This window comes from Sinohyriopsis cumingii, chromosome 6, assembly GCF_028554795.1.
Source record: "Sinohyriopsis cumingii isolate HCF-2022 chromosome 6, ASM2855479v2, whole genome shotgun sequence".
In the NCBI taxonomy this organism is placed as follows: domain Eukaryota; kingdom Metazoa; phylum Mollusca; class Bivalvia; order Unionida; family Unionidae; genus Sinohyriopsis; species Sinohyriopsis cumingii.
The window spans coordinates 100193189-100219835 of NC_142966.1; the positions used below are offsets into that span (position 1 = coordinate 100193189).

Consider the following 26647-nt stretch of genomic DNA (forward strand, 5'->3'; position numbering starts at 1 on the left):
TTAAAATATTTTTTTTTGAATTCATGTTACTTATTTATTGTATCTTTGTGTTCTGGGACGATATACAAGATGCTATTTATAATTTTCTGGACACTGCACTTTGGTCACGCTTGAAACATAGTACGTTAATTCGAGGAGTACAAATATTAATAAAAAAGGCTTTTTCATTACTAGCTGACACTTCCAGTCATGCAGACGTATATGCACACGTTTTCAAGCATATTTTGACATGCGAATCTTTAAAGAAAAACCTACACAAATTTACTTGTCTATTAACTTACTTTACATGAGTTGTGAGCTTTTCATTTGACTAGAGCGTTATAAGAATATCTCTTAAAGCAAATGCCTTTTTAAAGTGAAAGTTTTCTTTTAGCTTTTTAAACTCCCTCTCTGGAAAAATGAAAGTAAGTATTCATGATATTTGAATTTGGTACCGTATCTTTTTGAGTAAATATTTAAAAACTTCGATTTACACTATTGTCAGCTGCCATTATGGCTTAAGTACCAACGTCTTTTCACTAAAATTATATCAACTAATGAAATTATATGACGACAGACTTCGCCTGTGGAGGTGTATTAATTGGTGGTAATTTTGTGACAACAGTTTATTTCGTTCTCTTTTGCATTCAAAAGAGCACAGGTTATTAGAGCCGATCATCTGGAGAACAAGTTCAAATAAAAATCCACCAGCACTGTCCTCATAAAGTGTCTCCTCAAACAGAGAGAGAGAGAGAGAGAGAGAGAGAGAGAGATTTTGGTCAGTTATCATAATCACGTCTTTTCGTACACGTCTGTTGCAAATAATATTTCATGATTGATTCGGCATTCAGATTTGATCTATAATTATGAAGGACACGTAGAATGCAAAGATGGATTGATCTGTTTAAAATGTTTAAACATTATGAACTTGAATTAATTTGATGACATGTTCTAACAGCCCACATTACTGTTGACGGTTTGTATGTTGACGTGAGGTTTACATTGAGGAGGCTGAAATCGAAATGAGTTATGTTCTCTTGCAAGTTTATCTATGTGTTAAACTCGTCTGTTACTTCTTGACTTTGACGTTCGATGTTAGCGCTTAGGTCCACGACGATAAAGTATCTTACAGGATTCCAGGATTGCTCAGATCAAGAAGTTTATACAGGATAAAGTCGTCAATATATAGCGCGTACGGTCAAGAAACTCCATGTTCTCCAAACAATTCTTTTCTCCGATGCGTTTGGCAAAATCTTCCGACTTTGTATTAAAGCAAATGTAGAGAAAATATAGAACAAAGTGTAATCTAAATTATGTGTGATGCAGTTTTCAAAGCGTATCGTTATCTCCTGATGGAATTTTACCACCTAATTTACAGCGTTGTAACTGTGATCACCCACCATAATAATTATGGGTATGCCAATCCAAAATGCAGCTGGCAGAGTATATAAAGTATACTCACCACTGTGTTTAGCTGATTAAGTGCAAATAAGTACCTAGTCATGCCATCTGTATGCTGATAAATGTTTGAAGAACATAACCGTGAAGCTTCCTGGTGACACATACTATTTTAGCGATTCTCTCTTACTGGAAAACTCATGGCATGGAAATCACAAAACTTTTGAGCTTGAGGTTGCGATTGGTATTTTGTTTCGACCACTCACAAATAACGTTACGCTTGAAAGCTCGTTTCTGATTTGGTGAAAGTGTAAACTCAATCTCAGATTCAAACTCACTTATGAATTGAACTTCATATTTTACATGACTTTGATTTAGTTTAGAAGCGTTGGGCTTTGATTGCGATTACACATTTTCGTTGACTATAAAAAATAAAATTAGTTGGTTCAATTGGAAAATAAATATTTATTGATACAAAGCTAAATATAGTCTGTAATCGCGTGCATTTTGGATAGTTTTGACTGGTTTTATCGCGTATTATTGTTGGCAACGAAAGTGTGCGACAAGATATATTTGATAGAATGATTCAGTAACATCTTCCGAAAACAAAACAAAACAAAACAAAGCAAAGCAAAGCAAAGACATAATGTGAACATCAATGAAAATTAAGCAGAGGGATGGTTTCTGTCTTGAGGTGGCACATTGCTTCATCACTAACAGCTTGTTGCAGAACAATTTTGTAACCCGGAAAACTAGTTTTCAGTATCATTTCCGGTGCAAAGTTGCTGAAAGGTAAAACCTCTGGTATGTATCTTAGATAAGTATTTCCTTTTTTATTATGAAGACCGTGCGCATTGGGTGAACAAGACGTTCTCCTTTTCTCGTATCTATATTAACCATTGCCTGATACATCGTTTTCACAATCGTTCATGATAAAGGTCACCGCCTATACATATTTCTTGTCTGATTGGGATGTAGACACAGTAAGTTTTGAAACCTAAATTATTTTGTTTTCATATTTTTCGATGCATTTCCAATAACAATACAATTTCTTGTCTAAATATTCTCCGAGTTGTAGGCTATACGTCCATATTTTTTTGTAAACTGACATTCCTCGCCATTCAAGCAATACTCAGATGCATCCGATTATAAACATTTTGATGTTAGCTGGCTGTTATGTTATTCAGTGAACTTGCATTTTCCAAGTATTTGATTGGATAGTTTTGAAGCCTGTGGACATTTTCAAGGATTTATTCGATGATTTTGAAGTCCGAGGCAGTATGAAATGATTTGATTGGGTAGTTTTAAAGCCTCAGTAGATTTACAGGCAAAGGATGCGTACGACTAAATTTAAAATGTACATTGATTCATAGCCTTATAGGACAAGGCAAAGTGTCTTTCTTCAGTATACTAATACCATTCGGGACGATTTGCTGTAATTTGCTACGCGAAGGAATGTTAGCTATATCATATTAACAAAAGGATTAGCTTTTGATGTGGGTGGTAATAGATCCATTAGGGTAAGAAAGAATTTTTGTGTGTTAAATGAACACGAATATAAAGATTTTACTTCTATCGAGATTTCTGGTTCACACGAATTTGAAAATAGAAGCGCATATACCTGTAATTATGCATATGAAAGTGTCTGATGGCTTAGTGTTTGCCGAAACATGTAAACATAAAAACTAAACAAATTATTATCTAAGTTTTAGTTTCATAAGCTTTACCTTTTTCAAAACTACCCATTTATATTTTGTGAATAACTCCATTTGAGAAGTAAAAGAAACAACATATTCAGTGGGATAGAAATTTAGTTTTCAAGATAACAATACGAAGGACACTTATGTTTTGTTTAGTTTAAGCTAACAATTAAGATGACAACGTAAATGACGGCTTTGTTTGTTAAAGACTTTAAACTGACTGTATTTATATAGGGTAGGTTCTTTGTGATTCAGTTCAAGAATTTAATGGATATATTTCTATGCAAAATTGCTTGAATTCGCTCTCCATACCCCTTTGTTCGTTCATTTCTTAATTCTTTAACAATTATGTTTATGTGAGTGGCACGAACAATTCAAAACAAACAATATCTACTGCACAGGAAAGAAAAGGCCACTTGTTGCTCCGTATTGGCCAGCAAATACGGAAGGTATTGTTTGTCGGGTCATCATCATTGGGAAAGCGAGAGAATAACAGCCACTTTTTGGCGGTTGCGTCGACCCCGTCAACAGTTTGTTAAGGATTGTCTCTCTATTTGTTTCATTATATTTCTTATACTCCTTGATATATTCTAATTATGCATGTACTTGGTATAATTAGAAACTAAGACGACTCATTAGGAAAAAATGTTTGCTTTTTCCTTTGACCTCACACTGAAAGTCATAGCCTTAGACAATCTGAGTTAATTTTTGGGGTTAAGTTTTGTTTTTCTTATATTTCCTAAAACCTTTGATAGATTTTGTTCATTATGGAGGTAAGAAAATTCATTCTACAATTTTCTTTCTGAACCTTTTGACCTTAGGGTCAAGGTCACACATTTTGCAGCAATACATTAATCGTGGGTTCACCATGCAGACCTTGCCCTTTGTTCAATCTTTTTATGATTGCCAGTCATTGTTCACACACTGTCCAAATATCTCAATATTGTCTGTTGTATTTTGTGTTATACTTTAATTCTAGGCAACAGGAGAATACTAATGACTCAAAGGTTTCAAATGGGCCTTAACTTTTTTGTGTAGTATACAGTAGTCAGAGTGAAATGCATACATTGGATACTTTAATTCGTTGTTTGGTGGATGATGATTGCAGCTTTATAATAGCACATATTGAGAACATCACCTCGAAAATATTCTATTTAATGACATAATTTGGAGTGTAAGTACGCATCATTTTTTATACATGAATTGAATTTAATAGGCTTAACTAGAGATTTGGTTACCAAAATATAGACAGACTACCTATGTAGCAATTTGCTAATACTTTTTGTTGCTTAGGAGAAGAACGCGAATTTGGTACAAATACCATTAGAGCTAAGCAGTAACAATATAACTATGTTTACATATTCGTGTCATTAACATTACTGTACATGAACACATATAGGCTGAAACAGACTGTATGATGTGAAATTACTTGCGAAACAATTAATTGACATATCGGGTGCCATGGTGGAATCGGAGGATCTGTTATTGGAAATTGTATAATTGATTACAAATTAACTCCATTTTGTTCTACATATTATCTTAATTTTTTAGTTTACGTTCCTTTTATCTAATTGTAACATCTATTCCATTTATATTTTATCTCGTGTTTATATATATTTGAAACGGTATGTCTTGCCGAAGTGTTTGTGTGATTAGTACTTCAATACATTTTTTGAATTTTAAGTTTAGTTGGCACCTTATAGCACTATAAAGCTGAACTGATGTTGAACTGTACACACACACACACACATATATACATACATACATACATACATATATACATACATACATACATACATACATACATACATACATACATACATACGTACGTTTGTCATTTCCAGGATTCCCACATAAAGAGGTAACTTGAAATGGAGGAGAGTCAGAAGGGGGTAGACAAGGAACATAATCCACTTATCATGACCTTGTTTGTCCTTCAAGAGGAGATTAGAAGAATCTCACCTGTACATCGAGATGTTTACTATCACTTCGGAAAGTTGGCAAACGCTGTTTATGAGGTAAAGAGTCTCTCCTATAATCGCCGTTCACAGGAAATAGATTCTGTTATTGTAATAATTTGTGTCACGTGCCTCGAGAATGCTGAATTTGAGGCATAAACCACTTCACTATTATGCCAATTATTTTGTCATTAGGTTTCAATTAAAGCAGACACAGAGAATCAACATCACTGCGCCAACACCTTAATTTTCATGCATATGGGCCAACACCTTTATTTCCATGTCTAAAGGAAAACACCTTCATTTATATGTCTATAGGCCGACACCTTCATTTCCATGTCTATAGCTCAACACCTTCATTTCCACGGCTATGCGGTCAACACCTTCATTTGCATACCTATAGAAAAACACCTTCATTTCCATGACTACACCTTTAATTACATGTCAATATGCCAACACCTTCATTTCCATGTCTATAAGCCAACACCTTCATTTTCATGTCTATAAGCCAACACCTTCATTTTCATGTCTATAAGCCAACACCTTCATTTTCATGTCTATAGGCCAACACCTTCATTTTCATGTCTATAGGCCAACACCTTCATTTTCATGTCTATAGGCCAACACCTTCATTTCTATGTCTATAAGCCAACACCCTAGTTTCCATGTCTATAAGCCAACACCTTCATTTTCATGTCTATAAGCCAGTACCTTCATTTCTATGTCTATAAGCCAACACCTTCATTTCCATGTCTATAAGCCAACACCTTCATTTCCATGTCTATAAGACAACACCTTCATTTCCATGTCTATAAGCCAACACCTTCATTTCCATGTCTATAAGACAACACCTTCATTTCCATGTCTATAAGCCAACACCTTCATTTCCATGTCTATAGACCAACACCTCCATTTCCATGTATATAGACCAACACCTCAATTTCCATGACTATGCGGCCAACATCTTTATTTCCATGTCTATAGACCAACACCTTCATTTCCATGTGTATAGGCCAACACCTTCATTTCCATGTATATAGACCAACACCTATATTTTCATGACTATGCGGCCAACACCTTCATTTCCATGTCTATAAGCCAACACCTTCATTTCCATGTATATAGACCAACACCTACATTTCCATGACTATGCGGCCAACACCTTCATTTCCATGTCTATAGACCAACACCTTCATTTCCATGTCTATAGGCCAACACCTTCATTTCCATGTCTATAGGCCAACACCTTCATTTCCACGTATATAGACCAACACCTATATTTCCATGACTATGCGACCAACATCTTCATTTCCATGTCTATTTTGTATGTTGCAGAGTCAGAAGCATTATTTCGTCTTATTGTCTCAATATTTCTACCCTTGTGACTTTTTCATGCATCATATTTATTTAGATTTGTCTTTTGTTTGTGAATTTAGGTTTCTTAGGTGAAACTAATATTTTCTTTATCTTTATTGTAGATGTACACGAACTACGGCTCTTTCAAAGTCAAATCGGAATGACATGTGTTACTAACAGCCAGTAATTTTGCTTTTACCCGTCATACATCTGTACGTGATATTATAGATTGATGCTTGAGTAAACTACCTTGCCCTGGGATATACCATGTGGCAGGCGCGGCTTGTTCATTAGGTTATTTGCATGCTTCTTTCATCATGCAATTTTGTTTCATTAATAAACTGCTCAAAACAATATTTAACCGAATGTAACATAATTCATATTAGTTTAGTTCTATTTTATTCAATGCATGATTTGCCGATGTATGTTAAATATTTCATATCGTGGCTTGGTGTGCCAGATTCTCTCGTCAGATAAAGCGTATACAAGATCACAGTTTATTTATATTTTTCCTCGTCTTTACTTTTTATAATGGAAGTTTTACATATAAAAAGTACACGTAACACCAAATTCTGTTTTTCATGGTCAGTATTGCCATTTGGACATCAATAGGACGAGCTGGTCAACAGTGATTTTCAATCTGGAGGCCCTGAAACACGCACTTTATGCCAAAAATCTCAACCGGCGAAATACAATGGAGATTATTCAGTGGCTTGAGAGGGAGAGGTTTCTGGTAAGAAGTTTGGAATATTATTAGCAAATTGATATACACAGTATATTCTGTTTGATCCAACACTGCTTGGAACTAATCATTCGGAATAATAATTTAAATATAACAGCACAAAATGCACCATTTTAATCGAAATGGCCTTGCGAGCTGGTTTTACAGTATGTCCATTGCAGTGAGAGATACCATTTTCTCTTCAAATTTACAAAACTCTATATCAGCCAGAGCCTGATGTAACGGTATTTTCCTTTGCCTATTTTTGTCTGCCCCATGAACGGCGTATATGTATCACTTTTCTGGCGATGACGAAACCGACGATGGTGGTGGCAATAGCGTCGGCGTTGAGATTTTGTAAGTCAGACGTCAACTTCATCAGTCGCCATCTTCAACTGACATTTTTATACATACTCATCACGTTTGTATCATCATATGCAATGGTTTACTGTCAAGCCGGAGTCGTCGGTATTAGCTGTGTCAACATTAAAATCTCGTGTTCAATGTTTTGAAAAGTCCTAGTATCTCCATCACTTGATGTATTCAGTTGAAATTTGGCTGTAAAATGTATTACTCAGGTCTGCCGGGGTTTCTTGTCTAATTTACTTAAGCATAACGGCGTTCATAAGCGATACGGGACTGTTGTTGTTAATGCTTCTTAAAAAGTGATTTATAACTACTCAGATGAGTACAGCATTAATACGCATTCTTCTTACTTTGTGATAATTGAGAAGATAACGGAACCATAATCAATGATGAAGTTACATTTGTTTCTTTAAAATGCCAAACTTGTACATAAACTAACACCACGAACCAATTGTAAATGTGTTTCTAACACAATCATATACGTTTAAAAGGATTCATATATATGGTTCGTTTGAGTATTTGGTAAACAGTTTATTGCCAAATTTTGTTTAAGAAGTTCATTTTCTGTCTACATGGTGGGTGAAGATAGAACATTTTACCAAATAAACAACAAAAAGAGAATTATTTCTACTTCGGTACAGAGCAATGTGCTTTGTTTCCAGTTGATAAGCTAGCTGATAAGCTAGTTTAAAGGTATTCGGACTTAAAGTTTCTGCAGATTGAATATATTTATTATTGATTTCATGATATAACCATCAAATTCAGAAGATATCGAAATAATCTGATAGCCTCCTTGAATTGCTTTACAGGATATGAGTAGCAGAGGAACTGAAGGCAAAGGGAGAAATTTTAGGTAAGGATTTGCTTGAAATATGTCTTTAACATGAATGTAACTAAAGTTTGAAAAAATGTGTGAATAAATGACATCACCCAACACAGTAAGTGTCACACTCAGAAGCGTGTGACAGAATGCTGAATAGACCGACCGTAGATGTTTTTGGTAACTTTAGATAAGAACATGATTTACCTTTTGTCATTGACCATGGAGACCTTAGCTATGAACTAATGCCATCATCTCAAATAAAATATATTAACTGATGGTATATCTCTTTTCGATGGGTGTAAGCTAGCGGATGCATACGTCCATCATGTTTTGCCGTAGAGCAATATGGCGGACATGAGACCATATTTGTTCTTACCTAACCGTTTTCACTTGCGGAGAAGACGATGTGTCTGTTTATTAATTATGGCTTGGAACATGCACATTTGAAGATATCGTCACAAAAGACATCATAACGACCAAGTAATTAAATCTTTTATGAGGATAATATTTAAAGCCTGTCAAAATGAGAAACGTGTAATGGTAAAATGCTTGAATTTTGCACGCTGGGTAAGAAGACTGTTGCGAGATTAAAGGCCAAATGTAAGTCTACTGTTTGTATTTGGGTGTGCGTGTAGTTCCTGGTAATCTATATGAGATCTATGATAGCACGTCGGTGTACAAGTGAATAGATCAAGTTGAATAGGAAAATAATAAAAATCCTGGTTTGATCGATACACACTTAAATCTATCAAATACACACCATATTGTATTTTCAAACTGAATTTAAATGTTTGGAAACACAACGGAGAAACGGATCGTATGGCGTTCACGTGTATGCATTAAAACAAAATGAATAGGAAATTGCGCTTCTCCGTCTTTTGCCATTACTGTATAAGATAGAATTAACAAAATAACAGCAGTTTTTGCAATATAATTTTTTATTATTTAGTTTTTCTGTATTGACTGCTTTCATTAAAATATATTGTTTTCGTAGAGAGAATTTTTCGGCTCCTTACTTAATAAACTTTGAAGTATGTTTAAACAACGCACGTTATCTTGTAAAACATTAAAACAGTTTGAAATCATCCTGTTTTTATTACCCTATCAATCAAATGGAATGATATTTTTTATTGTTGGTGCAGCATCCCAGAACCCTATCGTCCCAGAAAAGTCCACCATTTACCTGCAATTTCAGAAGGCGCACTTCAGGGGTAAGAAAGTCTAGCGTATGAGGCTGATCTACGTGTTAAGTATGAATTTGAGTTCGAACACTATCACTCTCATGTGATAAAGAGATTTATGTTTATGCTAGCTTGTTGATTTATTGTCAAGTTCGCATGGTCAAAAACATCAGAGTGCAATTATCATTCCTCAGTTCTTTTTAGAAGTCTATTTTTGTACTATCCGAATTAAAGACATGTAATTGTGCACCTGAAATGGTAAGATGCACGTTCACTTAGTTTTGAAAATAAAGAATGAACTATGTACAAAGAGTAATACATTAAGATAACAGAGCATGTTGCGTTATTTCAATACCGTCCTGAATAATGACTGCACAACTATGTCACTGTGTTGAAAATTCATAGGGAATTAGGTAACGAACGTTTAGAAAATCATTACAACGACAATGATTATAGTAGCAGGGCTTGAATACATTGACACTTTTTCTTCCAGGTCTATTTTCAATCCTGTATCTTCTGAGTCCGGTGAGAGTAAAGATGTAGATCTTAGCAGATACGAGTACGTTATATATATATATATATATATATATATATATATATATATATATATATATATATATATATATATATATATATATATATATATATATATATATATATGTGTGTGTGTGTGTGTGTGTGTGTGTGTGTGTGTGTGTGTGCATGCATGTGTGTGTGACTGTGTAAGCATTTTACATTTCAATTGTATATAAGATTATTGTTCGCACAAAGCTGTTTTCCCTCTGAATATTTATGTATTGCAATTTAAAAAGGAATTATTCACATTAATATTCTTTTGCGATAGACTATTTAATTATTTATACAAAGCTATTACAATAGATGAAATGCTTCAGAAAAATCAGATTTTTATTGTGAATTTATTTATCTTTTACAGATACTTTACATTACTTGATACCAGTTTTTGTTCTTTGTTTTCAGGAATATTATGTCATAGAATATCATTAAGAATCAAGATGCGCTAAAAATGTAGAAAGTTCAGGATAGAAATGTAACAAATATGGACAAATAGTTATGTTTGCACATGTATTGCAAATTTGCTAAATATTGATTATGCGTGTTGTTTAAAACACAGGAATAATGAAAATTTAGTTATCCATTCACAGTATTAGTTAGGGTACATATTGGTCTTAAAATGGACGAGTCATGATCCTGTACATGGCAAGCAAATGTAAAAAATCAGGCATTGCTGTATATAGTTTAAAAATTTTCATTACCTAATTCAGATGATAACTATAGCTCACAAAATTCGACAAAAGATCATGTATGTATGTATGTATGTATGTATGTATGTATGTATGTATGTATGTATGTATGTTGCAAATAATAACCTGTGCAATAATTCACTGGTTATTTCCCGATACTGGCTACGCTGGAAACGTTTGTAAGCGATCCAGGCAATAACAGCTAAGGAGCAAATGTTGTTTAAAATGTTCATCGGTTCAGATTTGTCAGCTATGATAAAGTTAACTCATACTATATATATATATATATATATATATATATATATATATATATATATATATATATATATATATATATATATAAGCAAGGTCTGAGTCTGTATCATATTGTATCCAACAGGGAACATTGATGGAATATAATTAAAACACTTTCCATTGACTGAGAACAAATACTTGTTGTGAAACGTAAGCTTAAAGTTCTGAACTCTATTTTCGACTTATAAAAATGGTACTAACAGCTTCCTCGCTTGGCGCTCAGCATTAAGAGGTTAGTGTTAAAACTGGTCGGCTTGGTGTCAGGATAACGTGTCTGGCTGGGATATCATGCTACATGTCTGAGACATGATGCCCCAGTGCTTGGCATCGCGATAAACTGCCACAGTGCAGACATCGTATCGATATGACTGAATAATTGTTAAAGCTACGTTAAAATCCAAATCACACACACACACACACACACACACTGATCTCTATTTTCCTTAACAGTCCCTTGCTTAAGTCGATATATTGTTCTGCGTTGCTAGTATTTCCGCTCTCAAATCTGCATTTTAACAATTTGAAGTATGAATAATGTGTATTCTACGGGAATTTTGTTATTAAATATAGTATAATTGCGACGTTCTTTCTAATTAGCTGGTATTACCACGACTTGTCGGATGAGATGTGTGAACAGAAACTGTATAGGGAAGCCCAAGACGGCGTCTTCATGATCCGAAATCCTGGTGGGCAAGGGAATTATATACTTTCAGTGTACAATAAAGACCAGTAAGTAAAGTACTGAGCCATTGTAAAAAGAACATGTGATAAGATATAATTAATACAGCGGCTGAGCTTCAAATGTTAGCTTCCCCCAAAAATAAATAAGTGAGAGAGTCCCCGACCCAAAATGTAATAAAATCTTCAAGTATTCCTCATTTACAATCGTCATTTACCAGCAAGTGCAACGGTGCAGCATCATATAACAGGTTGCATCTTCTTTCTCCTTGCCTTCGTTTCAGCAACATTATTTATTAATTGTTCGACATCCGCTGAATTTGACCTTTTTGTTTCAATGTTCTCAGAAGACTGACCTCTTAAGCGGCCCATCACCATTGTATTCCTTAGGTAATTCTTGACCATTTACAGTTTGGAAAAATACATTTTTGCGCCAGCATCGGTAACGGATAGTGTAAATTAGGGCAGAGGAGCAAAGATAACATCAGATACGCCAGAAGCGATTAATGAGCAGTGATCAGTTAGTAGATAGACATGTTCATTCACTGTTCACACCTTGGTTTTGCAAATCTCTTGCTTCATTGTTGTATTGAAAGTAACCATTTCTATGTGAGATGCATCGGTCATATCTTCAGGGTATTCTTCTTACAGAGACTTGGCTGCTTCCATTAGGTCTTGATCATATGTGATAAATATTTTTGGATTGTGCATTGAAAAAATGCTTAGTAACAAATCTCATCGTCTGCAATCTATTGTTCATTTGAGAAGTCATAATATCGAGTTTGATATTAAAGACAATAATTCAAAAGTGATATTCTGGGTTAGTTATCTTCATTTAATTCCTCGAAATGTCTGCGAATGCCTTTGTCTCGAAAATTAGTGTCAACGAAAATTAGTTGTTTGCATACCGCCATAGCTTCGTCTCGAGCTTCATGAAGTCCTGACAATATTCTGACAAGGCAGTCAACTCCAATGGCGGGTATTGTGTTGCTTTCATGAGTTCTGCATCCTTTTCCTGAAGACACATCGAAGCGACGTTGACGTCATTAAATATATCTGAAATCAGTACCAGGATGAATAATAACTCAAAAGTCTGTACATTTTTCCTACGCAAATTTTCCACATGCTCATCTTTGTTCTGCTCTTAAGTGTGATCCGACACAAATTTCATCAGATCGCGATAAAAAATTGAACTCCCATCAGTGACATGATGCGGCCTGCTCCCATCAGTGACATGATGCGGCCAGCTCAGAGCTTATGATTCTGCTTGTTGAAAGAGAGTTGAGACTCCCGTATTTGTATAATATTTCCATAGAAGATTATAGTTCATGGAGTACCATAAAAATGCAGTAGCAGCAGCTTCTTTTACAACACTCATAACAACATTAAGAACAAGGCCGATACTATGTGCAACACAGAAAATGTAAGTAGCTTTGGATTGTTTTTCTAAGATTCGTTTCTGTACACATTGAACAAGCACCTCAGTACTTGTTTAGGGATACGCCTTTCTTCTGCAAGATGTGTCAAACTTCAGTAGAAATTCCTTCCGTTCGTTGACTCTTGCCTTCATGGAAATCCCCCAAAGTCTCCACCATCTGGATGTCCTCTGTTCAACCATTCTCTTCTTGAGTAATTATGACGTACGGGCATATTTGATTTAATTGGACTGTTTTGGAAATGTCTCAAATTGTGTTTGTAATGACAGAATAAAAAGGAGAGGACTTGACATCCTCATGAATGCTATGTTTCAAGTGCTTAGCCAACACAGAAGACAGAATTTGGTTCATTCTAGGTCGAAGGACTGAAATACTTGATTGGTCTTTTTGTTAGAAGCATTCTCATTACAGGGTCAATTTATACCAACAACTCCACCTGAGAAAGAAAGTTTTCATTGTAGACATCGCTTAATTTTACAAGATTGGCCCCTGAATTTCCGAGAGTTAATCGCTATATTCGGCACTATTCTTGATTACCATTTTAACACTTCCCCGATAGTCTTCGGTTTTCTTATGCTGCACTCAATACTTTCATCCGGAGAACCATGTCTTTTTCACTTTTGATAAGTCATACAGGAAGCAGTGTGCACATTAGATATTAATCGGTCCATACCTTTTTGGCTCAGACCACGCCAATCACGAAATCCGCTAGCCCATGGTCGATTCTATTTTGGATTACCGTTGCCTGCAAGGAGCCAACAAAACTCAGTCAAATTTGCAGAAAAGCTTAACCAAGTAATGGCGATGATCAGTACTGATTTACTTGATATAATGTAAAAAGATGTTGAATTTTTGCTGCTTCTGCTCACTTTTTTGGGCAAGGTCCAGATGGCCTGTATGGCCAATGTTCGATTGTTATATAAGTCAACAGTACGGTTTCCTCTTTATGTCGGGTATTTGTCTTGCAGAAAGCTCTAAAGGGTGTCATTGTTAGAAGAAGGCACTTGCATGTAGGGATTCTGAACGGGTTTGTTATGCCAAGAAACTAGCTCACTAATTTCACCATCAGGTTCACTCTGGTTGTCCTGGGTGGGTGTTGCACAACGAATAGCTGTGGATAATCCAGGATTATTAGCACTTGCCATTGTTGCGGTATCGTTCTGTGCAGGACCTTGGTGAACACTATCTGTGGTCCTATAGGAAACAATATATTTTCGAAACATTTTATCTGCTGCCCCCAGTTTATATATCCTTTATGGACTTTGCTAGTTACGCTGCTAATTTTCATTGTACAACAGTTTAATAATAACTATTAAATATAATTCACACACATTTCATAAAATTATTAAATACTATGTCATCCTAAGCATTCATTTATGCTCTTTTAATACACACTCATTTTGGTTTTAAAATATCACTGTACATTGAAACGAAGAAAGAGTTCGATGATTTGGACGACATAAAGAGTAAATGAGAGTACACATGCATAACTAAAACAAAAAGTGTAGAAAATAATTATTGAAATGGTAAATTAAAATATAAAAATAACATTTTGGGATTTGGCATTTTGGATCCACTTCTCGAATTGATCCATCGTCCCTCCCTCATTACGCCTCTGAATTAATAGGTTCCATAAAATTTAAAATGCTTCAAAACAAATGTTTTCAATATGGCATATGGCGGATCGTGTAATGTGAACGTCATGTAAAGTAATAGTGCATACAAATTTTGAACATGTGTCATTTAAATTATTGTGCCCCAGGAAAAAATTGAGGTTTCTAATATTTTTGGGTAATATGAATTAGTGAATAATTGCAGAATACGTGACATTAAGTCATAAAATAGGCGTGACTAAATGAAAATGAAATTATAGCGCGAATTATAAAGCAACAAAATAACATCAAAAGTCTTCTTAAGTCAGGAAATTGATTACATTTCAATACACAAGTATATGTTTATTATAAAACACATGACCTAATTACTTATGTTGTAACGATGTTTTCATTATTTTTTAAATAGGAAAAAAGTAAAACATTACCCTATCAGAAGACTGAAGGATGGTGCATTTTATTTGTCCAAGGGATTCAAGTTTTCTTCCATTCCCGCCTTGGTATCTTATCACAAGGAGAAAGCTGGTGTTGTAGCCACCAGGCTTAAACATCCTCCCGCCAAACACCAACGGACGCCGACACCACCACCACTTGTCCACGTTAAGGAGAAGAAAACGGAAGGTAAATGCTCAAAAGGGGTGGGGTGGGATGAGAATACAAACTTGCAGAATTAAAATAGCGCGAATTCATAAGTAAGCTTTAAGTAGCACAATGCAGTTCGAAAGAAGAATGTAAGAAAGAAATTCTTATTATGCAACAATGTTATATTCTAATATCAAGATATTTCATAGAAAAAACGCACATTTCGTCTTACATCTTTTACTGCCAAAAATGATCGTCACTTGGGACGTTAATAACGTTTGGCACAATTATCTTTCTAAGTGCAACTCTTTGAGACAGGCATGTTAAGTATGACTTATGTAATATTGTGTTTCCTTCAGTTAGTGCAAATTTAAAGGTTAAGTCTTTTTGAGATACTTAAATGAAAAATTCATATTTACTCTATCTCGATTGTTAAACTCTATCTCGATTGTTTAATAAGTTTTAAGACTCAGAGGGCGGTGTATGATGGTAATTATAATAGGGAAACTGGAGAGCCAGGAAGAAACCACCGGTACAAATATGAGCCGGATGACCAATACTCTCGGTCATGCCGTTACAAATGATCGAACCAAGTAGATCAATTATAATTTCTTTATTTCCACTGTTGTAGAACCTGAGCGCTGGGAATACAGCCGGGAAGAAGTAGAAATACAAGATCGTTTAGGAGCTGGAAATTTTGGGGTAAGGCTCAAATAAGAGTATGAGATATGGCATCAAAGTCAGCATTCCAGATCACTTGCCATATACAGATGGAAATTCAAATTATGCGTATTTTTGTGGCTAGAAAATAATAACAGAGACCTAGGCTACCACTCGAGAGACGTAGATTCATGTTCATGCCATCATTTTCATATGTATGTATGTATGCATGTATGTATGCATGTATGTATGTATGTATGCATGTATGTATGTATGTATGTATGTATGTATGTATGCTTGCATGTATGTATGTATGTATGTATGTATGTATGCTTGCATGTATGTATATATGTATGTATGTATGTATGTATGTATGTATGTATGTACGTATTCATTCTCAAGTAGTTATAGATGGATTGATAACTGTCGGCACTTTATCAGTATGCTTTTCATTTGATACTATTTGTAGTTTTTATGATTATGATTTTAAACAAAGTTTTGTAATGGTCTGCTTTATTAGCATGATCGTTTCCGATGGGTTCGAAAACTTTACAACAGATACCAAGATTAAGAAAAGTCTACATCTCTGTCAACAGACCATTTGTTAACAGTCTTGAAGCATTTCTGCATACGCGTTCTAATGCAAATAGATTTTATCTATATTGCAATAGCTTTGATAGTTGCTATGTATGTATGTATGTATGTATGTATCTATATATATATATATATATATATATATATATATATATATATATATATATATATATATATATATATATATATATAAAACTCCCTTTTAACTGACAGGTGGTATACAGAGCCAAACTAAAAGGACACTTTGTTGCTATAAAATCTTTGAAAAATGCCGTACAAGATGATAGTTTTCTAGAAGATATCAAAACACTCATGTAAGTATACCTTAATATTTTCAAGTCATTCAAAGACATCAAACAGATTAAAAAACATGGCATATCACAAGATTAAGAATCTATCTTCATCAGTCGGATAAATATACACTGATTGACAGATAATAACCTTTCTTAAGCTCTTTATAGAATCTTGAGATACCTACTGGGAAAGTGTAAACGAAATTCTTTAGAAATTGCCATGGAAAGATTCCAGGCAAATCGTATACTACAATGGAAAGTGAACGCTAAATACAGTTGGCAGCAGGTTAGGTGTTTACATAGCAAGAGATTAAGGTCAGTCTTGTTTGCCGTTAAACGAGGTGTTTTCGTTGGTCAAATAATTCATTCCTATCTTTAGTCTCTGGAGCTGCTGAGAAGAATGTCACAAACGTAGTTCATGCAGCAAAATCAACCTACTACACTACTAAGATCACTGAAAATTTCAGCTGCACAGGCTTTTCGGCATTACGAACAATCTGATGTCAATGAGTAAATTAATTCTTTCTGGTCTGCCTTACAGATGAATTTGTAAATTTCTTTCGAAACAAAGTAAATCCATTCGCGATATGATTGACAATTTTAGTTGGCGCATCGTCACCACACAGTTTGATACAGAATATCAACAGCAACCTATAATAGCATTTGAACTTTTCTCTATGGATTTGGTACACGCAATTGTGATGAAGAGTGCCCCAAAGTTATGTGAACTAGATCCGATTCCTACATCACTGTTGCTTGAGTGCTTAAATTAAATATTGCTTCACTAACAGATGCGATGTTACCCATACTTCTCTGTCATCCGGGTAATTCCCATCAGTTTCAAACCTGCCATTATAAAGCCTCTTTTGAAGAAATAGACGCGTAAACATAACGATTTAAAGAACTACGGCCCCGTTTTGAACCTCCCATTCAAGTAAAAAAACTATAAAAAAGTTGCTTTATCCCAACCTGTAGCTCATCTCAATCCAAGTTGTCGTTTAAGCAATGTACAGTCCGCACAATGTCCTAGCCATTGCACTTAAATTGCTGTTCTGAGAGTAGTTATCAACCTTCTCTCTGCTTGGAAAGATACAGTCCTCAACCTCTTGGACATATCTGCGGCATTTAACTTAACATAACATGATATATTACTTCACCATCTCTAGCAGGTACTTAGTAATTAAAAGCCTTACTTTGTTTTTGGTCCTACTTGGTCAGCAGGACACAAATTGCGTGCGTAAATGAAAAAATAATCCCTTCAGTTTATCTATATTTTGTTGTTCCACAAGGCTATGTTATAGGCCCCGTTCTCTTCATTCAGTATACTCTCAATAGTACTCTCTCATTTCACCATCATGTCATGAACATATATGCATGGTTGCATATCTGAATCTTAGACGCATCAACTCTATTTTCTTTTGTTTCTACTGATGCTACTAAAATATGTGTGTGTTCCTTAGTACTTTAAGGACTGGACTATTGTAATTCACTGCTATCTGGTTCGTCCAAGGAGCTACTACATAAACTTCATAAAGCTAAAAACACGCATGATCTTTTTAGACTTAGAGTACGAAGAATTGAGCCTATATCCATTGCTCTGTAACCTCCAATGGCTATCCGATCCACAATCAAATACAAAATCTGTTCACTATGCTACATTAAGTTGACTGGCTGCAGTTAAACACACCTATTTGAGTTCACCAGTGTGTATACCCCATATAGAAACTCACGCTCCTCTTCCGACACCTGTATTCTCATTGTTCCCGCTGTTAAATCAAAGTCATACGGACAACGCTCTTTTGCGTACCAGGACCCAGCTACGCGGAACGAATCGCACATTGAACTTTGACGTAAGGATACCGTTCTCTCATTCAAGTGTGCTCTTATCTCGCCTATTTCGACTCCAAGAACAGAGTTAACGACTTAATAATGGTTAATTCCTTAATTGATGCCAACATCTGTTTGTTTTGTAATTTCATACTATTTGTTTTTGTAATCTTGTCGTTGCATATCTTTTTATATGTTATCTAATATAGTAAAGCACTTAGAGCTTTTAAAGATTACGCGTTGCAGTAAGTCGTCATTATCAATATTCAATTGTTTTAATCAGATTTTACAGTTGTGTCCAGATATAATTGAAATGAATTATTTGTTGAAATTATTCATTCTAATAACTACGTGCTCAATGACTTTGGATTAACATATTATTTTCTTATTATTCTGAACTCATTTAAAGGCATTCTGGATTGCATCATTGTGATTCATCAGGATATTCAAGACTATTTGAATTGATTCGGAACGTTCAGTAATTTAGGAAATAACTGTAGATTTAATGTTTATAGCACTAATCTGTTTGCTTGCTTCGAAGGAAGGGGCGAATTCAAACGCAGCATGATTTGTAAATATATCCTAGGGAACATGACAGGGTATTTTTATGGAGTTTTTAATGATTCATGTTCAGCCTACATACACATAAACATTGACAATATTATACTTTTTCTGTAGAAATCAGAAACACAAGAACATAGTGCAAGTGTATGGAATGGTTGCCGACGAGAAGCAAAATATGGTTGTGACGGAGTTGATGGTTAAAGGTATAGGGATTTTGTTTTGTTTTTGTGTATCATTACTTCTGGGCTTATTAAAATAAAGGTGAGAGTTGTGCAATAGTGCTCGTATGATCTCTTGTTTATTTCTTCGTTGATGCCTAAGTAATAAAGCGCAAATCTTCATAACTGTTTAGACAGTTCCAGATGTTCGGATATAATTTAAATTGTTTCTACCTATATGCAAAATGGTTGCAGAAACTGGATACACATTCAGGATAATGTGGAGGAAGGGGAGTGGTCCGTTCTACTATCTACTTGATGTCTATCCCTCCGATCCATATTTGGGGCAGAACGATTTTACATTATACACTTTATTAGTCTGAACATAATACGAGGTGGGTGAGGGTGGTTGAACATTGATTATTGAGTGAATTTTTGGACAGCTGCTTTGAAGTAGATTCATGGTTTGAAATGAAACATCTGAAGTTTCACATGTCATAATGAGAATTACTTTTCTCATTCTGTACTTCTCTCGTATTTGATTCTTTCCTGCAACTCAAGTACTACTGGAGTTTAATATGCATTGTCTGGACACACTCGTAGACATAGGTTAGCTGAAACATCAACGGCACGTACCTGTTATAATGCAATTAGATCATTTTTTTGTGTGACTTGAATGAAACTAACAAACTTTACATGTCATATATACCAATGCAACATTATTCGATTTTTATCACAATGTAGGTATAGTTTTCCTATAATATGTGCAGTTTAATATTTGTTATTATGCCACATGTTAAAATATCACTTTATGTGATTCTGATTGGTCCAAATAAGGTCATGACATTATTGTGCAGTATCCTCTTTACTTACTGGCTGGGATCATTGGGAAACGTTTTTAACCCCGCCTTCTTGAATGTTTGGTTTTGAATGAACATTTTAGGCGGCCATTTTTGAACTAGAATCGCGAAAGGAAATTGAGGAAAAATTACCTCCGCTGTCTGAATTTGGATATGTTACCCCCACAGGGGTTTGTTATGTCATGTATAACAATATCATATTGAGAAACATGGCGTAAAACTACAAAACAAGAACAACAAAAAGAAGTAAAACTAAGGGTATTGCTTATTGGATGGCTGGGTGGGGAGAGGAAGCGGTATATCTGTAACATAGATATAGAATCCACCGTATATACAAGTGTGGTTTAAATGTTAACGTACATAAGTAAATAAACTCACCTCTGTTCACAGAAGAATCTGGACATATATGGGTCTCCTAACTGACAGAACTTTATCCAACCACAGCATCTTTACGCAGTATATATGGGGTGCAAATCAGGCTCAAAAGCAATTTGTTTACGTCTTCTGTACAGCCTTTTGTTCCAGTCAAATACTGTAAATATCCGGTCACAAATGAATTGCAGTAGATGTTTGAATTTCTGCATCCAGTAATCCTATTTCACATAAAAATCGCAACAATGTAACGTTTAATTCTTCAAGTGACATTGTAGGGTAAACATGTACTCTAGGCCTACTATCAATGTGCCATCACATCGCATTAATCATTCTGTGTTGAAAAATGATTTTGTCTTTATAAATTGTTCTGTTTGTTCTGATGGAAGCTTTTTCTTTGATTTATAGTTTGCAAAAATGTACAATCTACTTTTGCTAGTTCAACTTTGTTTGGGACTATATTTTATGCACAACAAATGAAAGCTGCACCGTCTGTCAGAATGAACGAAATTATTCGTTCTTCTTTCTATCTAAATAATTTCCACTGAAATAACAACTATGTGATAAAAAAATCTCAAATGGATAATGATTTTATATTTAATTTATGAAACTCGTTGAATAATGCCCAGCTATACATTATTCAACTCGTTTCATAAATTTAACATGAAATCGTTACCCATTTGAGATCCTCTGTATATACAACTAAGAAACTTTTCTTAAAAATAAAACTTTATACCAGAAGGCTATTACTAGAGGAAATGTGCCATATCCTCCATTATTCCTTGCCGAAGCACGGGACTCTATTACATATTGATTATTATTTTATATGACGTTACAGCTTGTTTGCTAGGTGACTGAATTCAAGTAAGCACCTGGACTTCAATAGATCAAGAGTGTGTGTAGGGAATTATGTTCTACTTGGTTTATCTAACCATGTAACTTCGGTTTCCCAAGTCTCGTCCTACCTGACCTCCCGCATGGTTCTGTGAGATTTTCGCCATACTAGGGTCTAAAGCAAACCGGGGACACACTAGCCCAATACTTCATAACTTAACTCTATTGCATGGGTTTCTACTATAGTTATAAGGACATTTGTTCAAATTAGGAGTTTCGGACTTCTGTTATTGAAAATGACACGAGGCACATGTACCTCTCATAGTATAGATATATAACCACACACTGAAATATCAAACAGAACTAGCTACCCATAGCATTAGACACGATGGGTTCAAGGCAAGTGGACCGTCTTAAAATGGTTTGTATAGAAACGATTTTCAAACGCTTGAAGCCTTTGAGTACATAATGCTTTTGAAGAATTATCACATATCTGGATAGAAACGTTTTTAAAACGCTTGAAGCCTTTGAGTGGATAATGTTATTAAACAATTATCAAATATCTGGATAGAAACGAGTTTCAAATGCTTTGAGCTTCTGAGCGGATAATGTTATTGAACAAATATCACATACCTGGATAGAAACGAGTTTCAAATGCTTGAAGCCTTTGAGTAGATAATGTTATTAAACAATTATCACATATCTTGATAGAAACGAGTTTCAAATGCTTGAAGCCTTTGGGTGGATAATGTTATTAAACAATTATCACATATCTGGATAGAAACGATTTTCAAACGCTTGAAGCCTTTGAGTGGATAATGTTATTGAACAATTATCATATATCTGGATAGAAACGATTTTCAAACGCCTGAAGCCTTTGAGTGGATAATGTTACTGAGCAATTATCATATATCTGGATAGAAACGATTTTCAAATGCTTGAAGCCTTTGAGTGCATAATGTTATTGAACAATTATCATATATCTGGATAGAAACGATTTTCAAACGCTTGAAGCCTTTGAGTGCATAATGTTATTAAACAATTATCATATATCTGATTAGAAACGATTTTCAAATGCTTGAAGCCTTTGAGTGCATAATGTTGTTTAAAACTATCACATAAGGAAAAGACTTGCATGTGCACTGTAAGTATCACTGTATGTCGAAAATGACCTTCGGACACAAAAAATGCACGCGTGAACTTTGGGTTGTGAAGCATACGGTTTTGATGAGCTTCCATTGACTTGTAAGGTCAAGTGAAGGATAGTCCCGTGTTTTATTTTCTCTATTAAAATATGTGGTCTTTTTATGCATCTCAATTTGTATGTTTATGAACATTTATATTGGGCAGGTTGATGCGGCACGTAGTTCAAATATACCCTTGGATGACTTTGAGAGATCAGCGAGTTTGTTGCGAGTCTGTTGTCGATAAATGTACCACATTACTTTTTATCAGCGTGTTTCTCTTGGAGTACGGAGTCTTGGATATCCATAGGAAGGTGGATCATATACTTTATTAGTGAAACCTTGTTTATTGATACAGTAATTGAATTATTAAGCTGATGAAAATGTACGAGAGAGAGAGAGAGAGAGAGAGAGAGAGAGAGAGAGAGAGAACAAATACAATATTGACATGATAGTATTTCCCCACATTATGCGTATGAAAGAATCGAGGGATTCCTGGCATCTGCCATTTCATCAGTGGGGTCCTTGCAGTAGTCAAAGAGAACACTTTTCCGTGAATTTTCCATTGTTTTGGTGCAATCAAACAAAAGGAACACACAGTCAAACGTAATGTAAAAGAAAAAGGTGATTTTCTGTAAATGACGTGCGTGTGTTAGGTTAACTTGTCAACTTGTTTAGTGATAACGTTAAAAGCGAAATGATTGATTAGTGAATATTGATTGGTTACGATTTTAATCTTTGCTTGTTTGACAAATCACTACCTTTGCATATGTTTAAGGTTCACTTCTGATATACATAAGGAAGCACAAGCAAACACTCATTAGAAATGTCAGCACAATGCTTGAGATGTGTCAGCAGATTTGCTCAGGAATGGTCTTTCTCGAGGAGAAAAAAATCGTTCATCGGAATCTGGCAACACGGAACTGTTTTGTTGGGGAACATATGACTGTCAAAGTGGGTGATTCTGGTCTTTCCAGGTATGTATTACATATGAATGCCCGCAATTCATCCTATATACTGCGCAAACACACACACACACACACACACACACACACGCACGCACGCACGCGCGCGCACACACACACGCGCGAGCACACACACAAGTTTGTAAAACAGTCATAAAGTAATGGAAATAATGCTATGTTGACAATATTACCTTGTCATAGGGCATACCTTTTCTTCCTTTCTTCCTCTATTTCTTCCACTCATATATGTATAGCGTGTTTCATTTAATCAGTTCTTGCTAGGACGATGGGTGTCCATATTATTTTACTTTTGTCATGTATACTTTCACCATCAGCGTTGAATTTAATTTTGATTAGTGGAATCTAATATGTTTGACATTTGAAGATTATATTACATTTTATTCACTTTAGATATATAATCGATGACAATGTACAAATACATTCCATGGAAAATGAAATACCTCTCAGATGGTCCTCGCCAGAAGTTTTAAGTTTCTCGCAGTTCAGCAATAAATCGGATGTCTGGGCCTTCGGTAAGTGTATGTGTGATCCTATCGATTATATTGCTTGTTTTGTTATACTGCTAAAATGAGACACAAACTTTACCTTTGTTTCAGCGCGATTTACTGTAGGTGTCTAGCAATTAGCTATTGCATTCGTGGAGAGTGTATTTTAGTGCTTGATCATACATGTATGGATTTCATATTAAGAACATTTTCAATTAGCTGATAAGTACTTTATTATTCTATTGCTTTACAAATAACCTGCAATTATGACATCAGGGTAGACTTTTACTTTCCACCAACCTGTCTGTCTGCATAGCTGTCATTTTGCCTCTGCCTGCCCGTTTCTCATCTCCGAGTCAGAAATGCAACTTTCCGGACCTGAATATTTTATTGTCTACTGGTACTAGCCTACTTAAGTCTTGAATGAAACAGCTGAATAACAACGAATGCCGGCTAGTTTAGTTGTCTTACTACATATTAATAATTCTACTAATAAAATATATAACATACACCTGTCATACTTTTATCTTTTTATTATTTCTTCTGTACATGAAGGCGTTGTAATGTGGGAAGTATTCAGCGGAGGAACAGTACCATACAAAAACAAGAAGTCGAACGAGGTGGCAGTTTATATCTGCATTGAAAATAAGCGCTTGAAAAAACCAAGGACTTGTCCAGATAAAGTATTTAACCTGATGAGCGCTTCTTGGTTACAGGTAATACATATTCGTCCATTCAACACACATATAATCGCTTAAAATACTGACAAAGGTGTTCATTCATCGTGAACGAAAGTAACGAGCGCTAGTGTGAATATTTAAAGAAACAATATGTTGGAAAGTTATTTTATGGTCGTGTTAAATCAGTTATTCTTACATATGATTTGAATATGTCTTTTTCTTTTTTTCTCAATTAATTATATTTTCTTTTGTTATATCAATTGTTCACGTTCTATATGCATAGTTCCGAATGTCCCATTACTCTGTTTTAGTCTTTTAACATATTTCGCATTGCAGTCTGTATTCAAAATTTAATAAATGTATTTTCTTTGAAATCTAAGATGACAACTAAATGATACATGTACAAAATTAAACAAAGTGCTTCATTATTTTTCCAAAGGATCCCTAAGGGTCTTTGAAACAGAATGATGCTTTTTACATGCGTATTTTACGTTTTTATGTTCCAATTTTTAGTACGCAGCTCATAGACCAACGTTCGAGGAAATACATACAAGATTGTTGGCATTGACGAAAGTAAGATGATTGCAGAGAGAGAGAGAGAGAGAGAGAGAGGCCTTTTCATTTTCTGAATAGAGTATTTTGATAATGTAACTTTTTGAGAAGCATTTAAACAAACAAACACACACACACAGATATATATATATATATATATATATATATATATATATATATATATATATATATATATATATATATATATATATATATATATATATTCTCTTTAAAATTCCATAAAGCAGATCCATTCTTAGAATCCTTTCAAATAATATGTTATTCGAATATAAAGTTTCCATAAAATTATTGTATTAGTGTACAGGAAAAACTTCTATTGTGATATGGATTAGCGGTTTGGTATAAATATTGTATATTGTTTTGTTGCTGCGTTCATGCTCGCATGATAGTTCCTTATTGGATACAAGCGACCCAAAGTGAGGATTAAACATTTTTCATATACCTTTAAAGCTGCATTTAATTGTGGTTTCTCTACTATCGTTTGTAAAAAGAATTTTACTAATCAGAATCTTCGGAACATGCCATGTGGTCAGTCAAGACTTTATAGAATATGGATGTGTCGTATGAGTAGATGTACTGATTTAGTTTGAAAAGACAGTCCAAATTTCGATGCAATGGCTAATTAAACCACAGTTTTCAACTTTTCCAGGACTACTTCAGAAGTTAATTTTGATCATTGATGTTGCAAGGATGATGCATGGACTGTGTTCCTTTGGCAAGAGAATCTTCAAAGTGATCTCCCACGTAACATCTGCTTTTAAGAGGAACCGGAAAAAAACTTTGATGATTTCAATTCAGAACAACAGGGTCACATTTTCTCAAACAGGAAATTGTTCCTAGGAGTAAACCCAATAAAAATACTAACAAGAGGTTTTTCTAGCAAGTGTTTGATATTAGCCATATATGAATAGTTTTAAAAAAGGAATCAAACGCATGAAATCATTATATTATTTTGCTGTTTCTCATGTCGAATTCGATGGGAATTATTGCAATCTTCTATGTTTCTTATACGATTGAGATACTTAAAAACTGTATAATCGTAATGGGATTAACTAATATTAAAAATATGTTTGCCAAATTCGTTCACTTAAAAGTAACACAATCAATATAATGATACGTGTACAATGTTAAAAGCTGTCACCAGCCTTGTTTGACTTTATGGTGGAGATCTTTATGTGTTATCCTTGTAAGCATCTATACTTTAAGAATTGTAATAAAGACGTCTTAATTATT

At 34.7% G+C, this 26647-nt stretch overlaps 1 protein-coding gene across 1 annotated transcript; it reads left to right on the forward strand.

The window, feature by feature from the left end:
• Nucleotides 1-4927: 4927 nt before the first annotated feature.
• On the forward strand, nt 4928-26647 carry LOC149797560 (tyrosine-protein kinase Btk-like). Its single transcript, XM_089960432.1, has 15 exons — nt 4928-5095; nt 6981-7124; nt 8288-8331; nt 9444-9512; nt 9976-10041; nt 11636-11767; nt 15172-15383; nt 15976-16046; nt 16812-16912; nt 19397-19485; nt 23469-23667; nt 24067-24188; nt 24717-24877; nt 25355-25414; nt 26064-26647. Exons 1-15 carry the CDS (start codon nt 4949-4951, stop codon nt 26079-26081), a joined length of 1635 nt encoding a protein of 544 aa, XP_089816558.1. The 5' UTR covers nt 4928-4948; the 3' UTR covers nt 26082-26647.

Excerpts from the sequence above, each read along its gene's own strand:
- LOC149797560 (XM_089960432.1), top strand. The coding sequence starts at position 4,949 with ATGGAGGAGAGTCAGAAGGGGGTAGACAAGGAACATAATCCACTTATC. Across the intron at positions 5,096-6,980 it reads TGGCAAACGCTGTTTATGAG|TATTGCCATTTGGACATCAA; the intron begins GTAAAGAGTCTC and ends TTTCATGGTCAG. Across the intron at positions 16,913-19,396 it reads GAAGATATCAAAACACTCAT|AAATCAGAAACACAAGAACA; the intron begins GTAAGTATACCT and ends CTTTTTCTGTAG.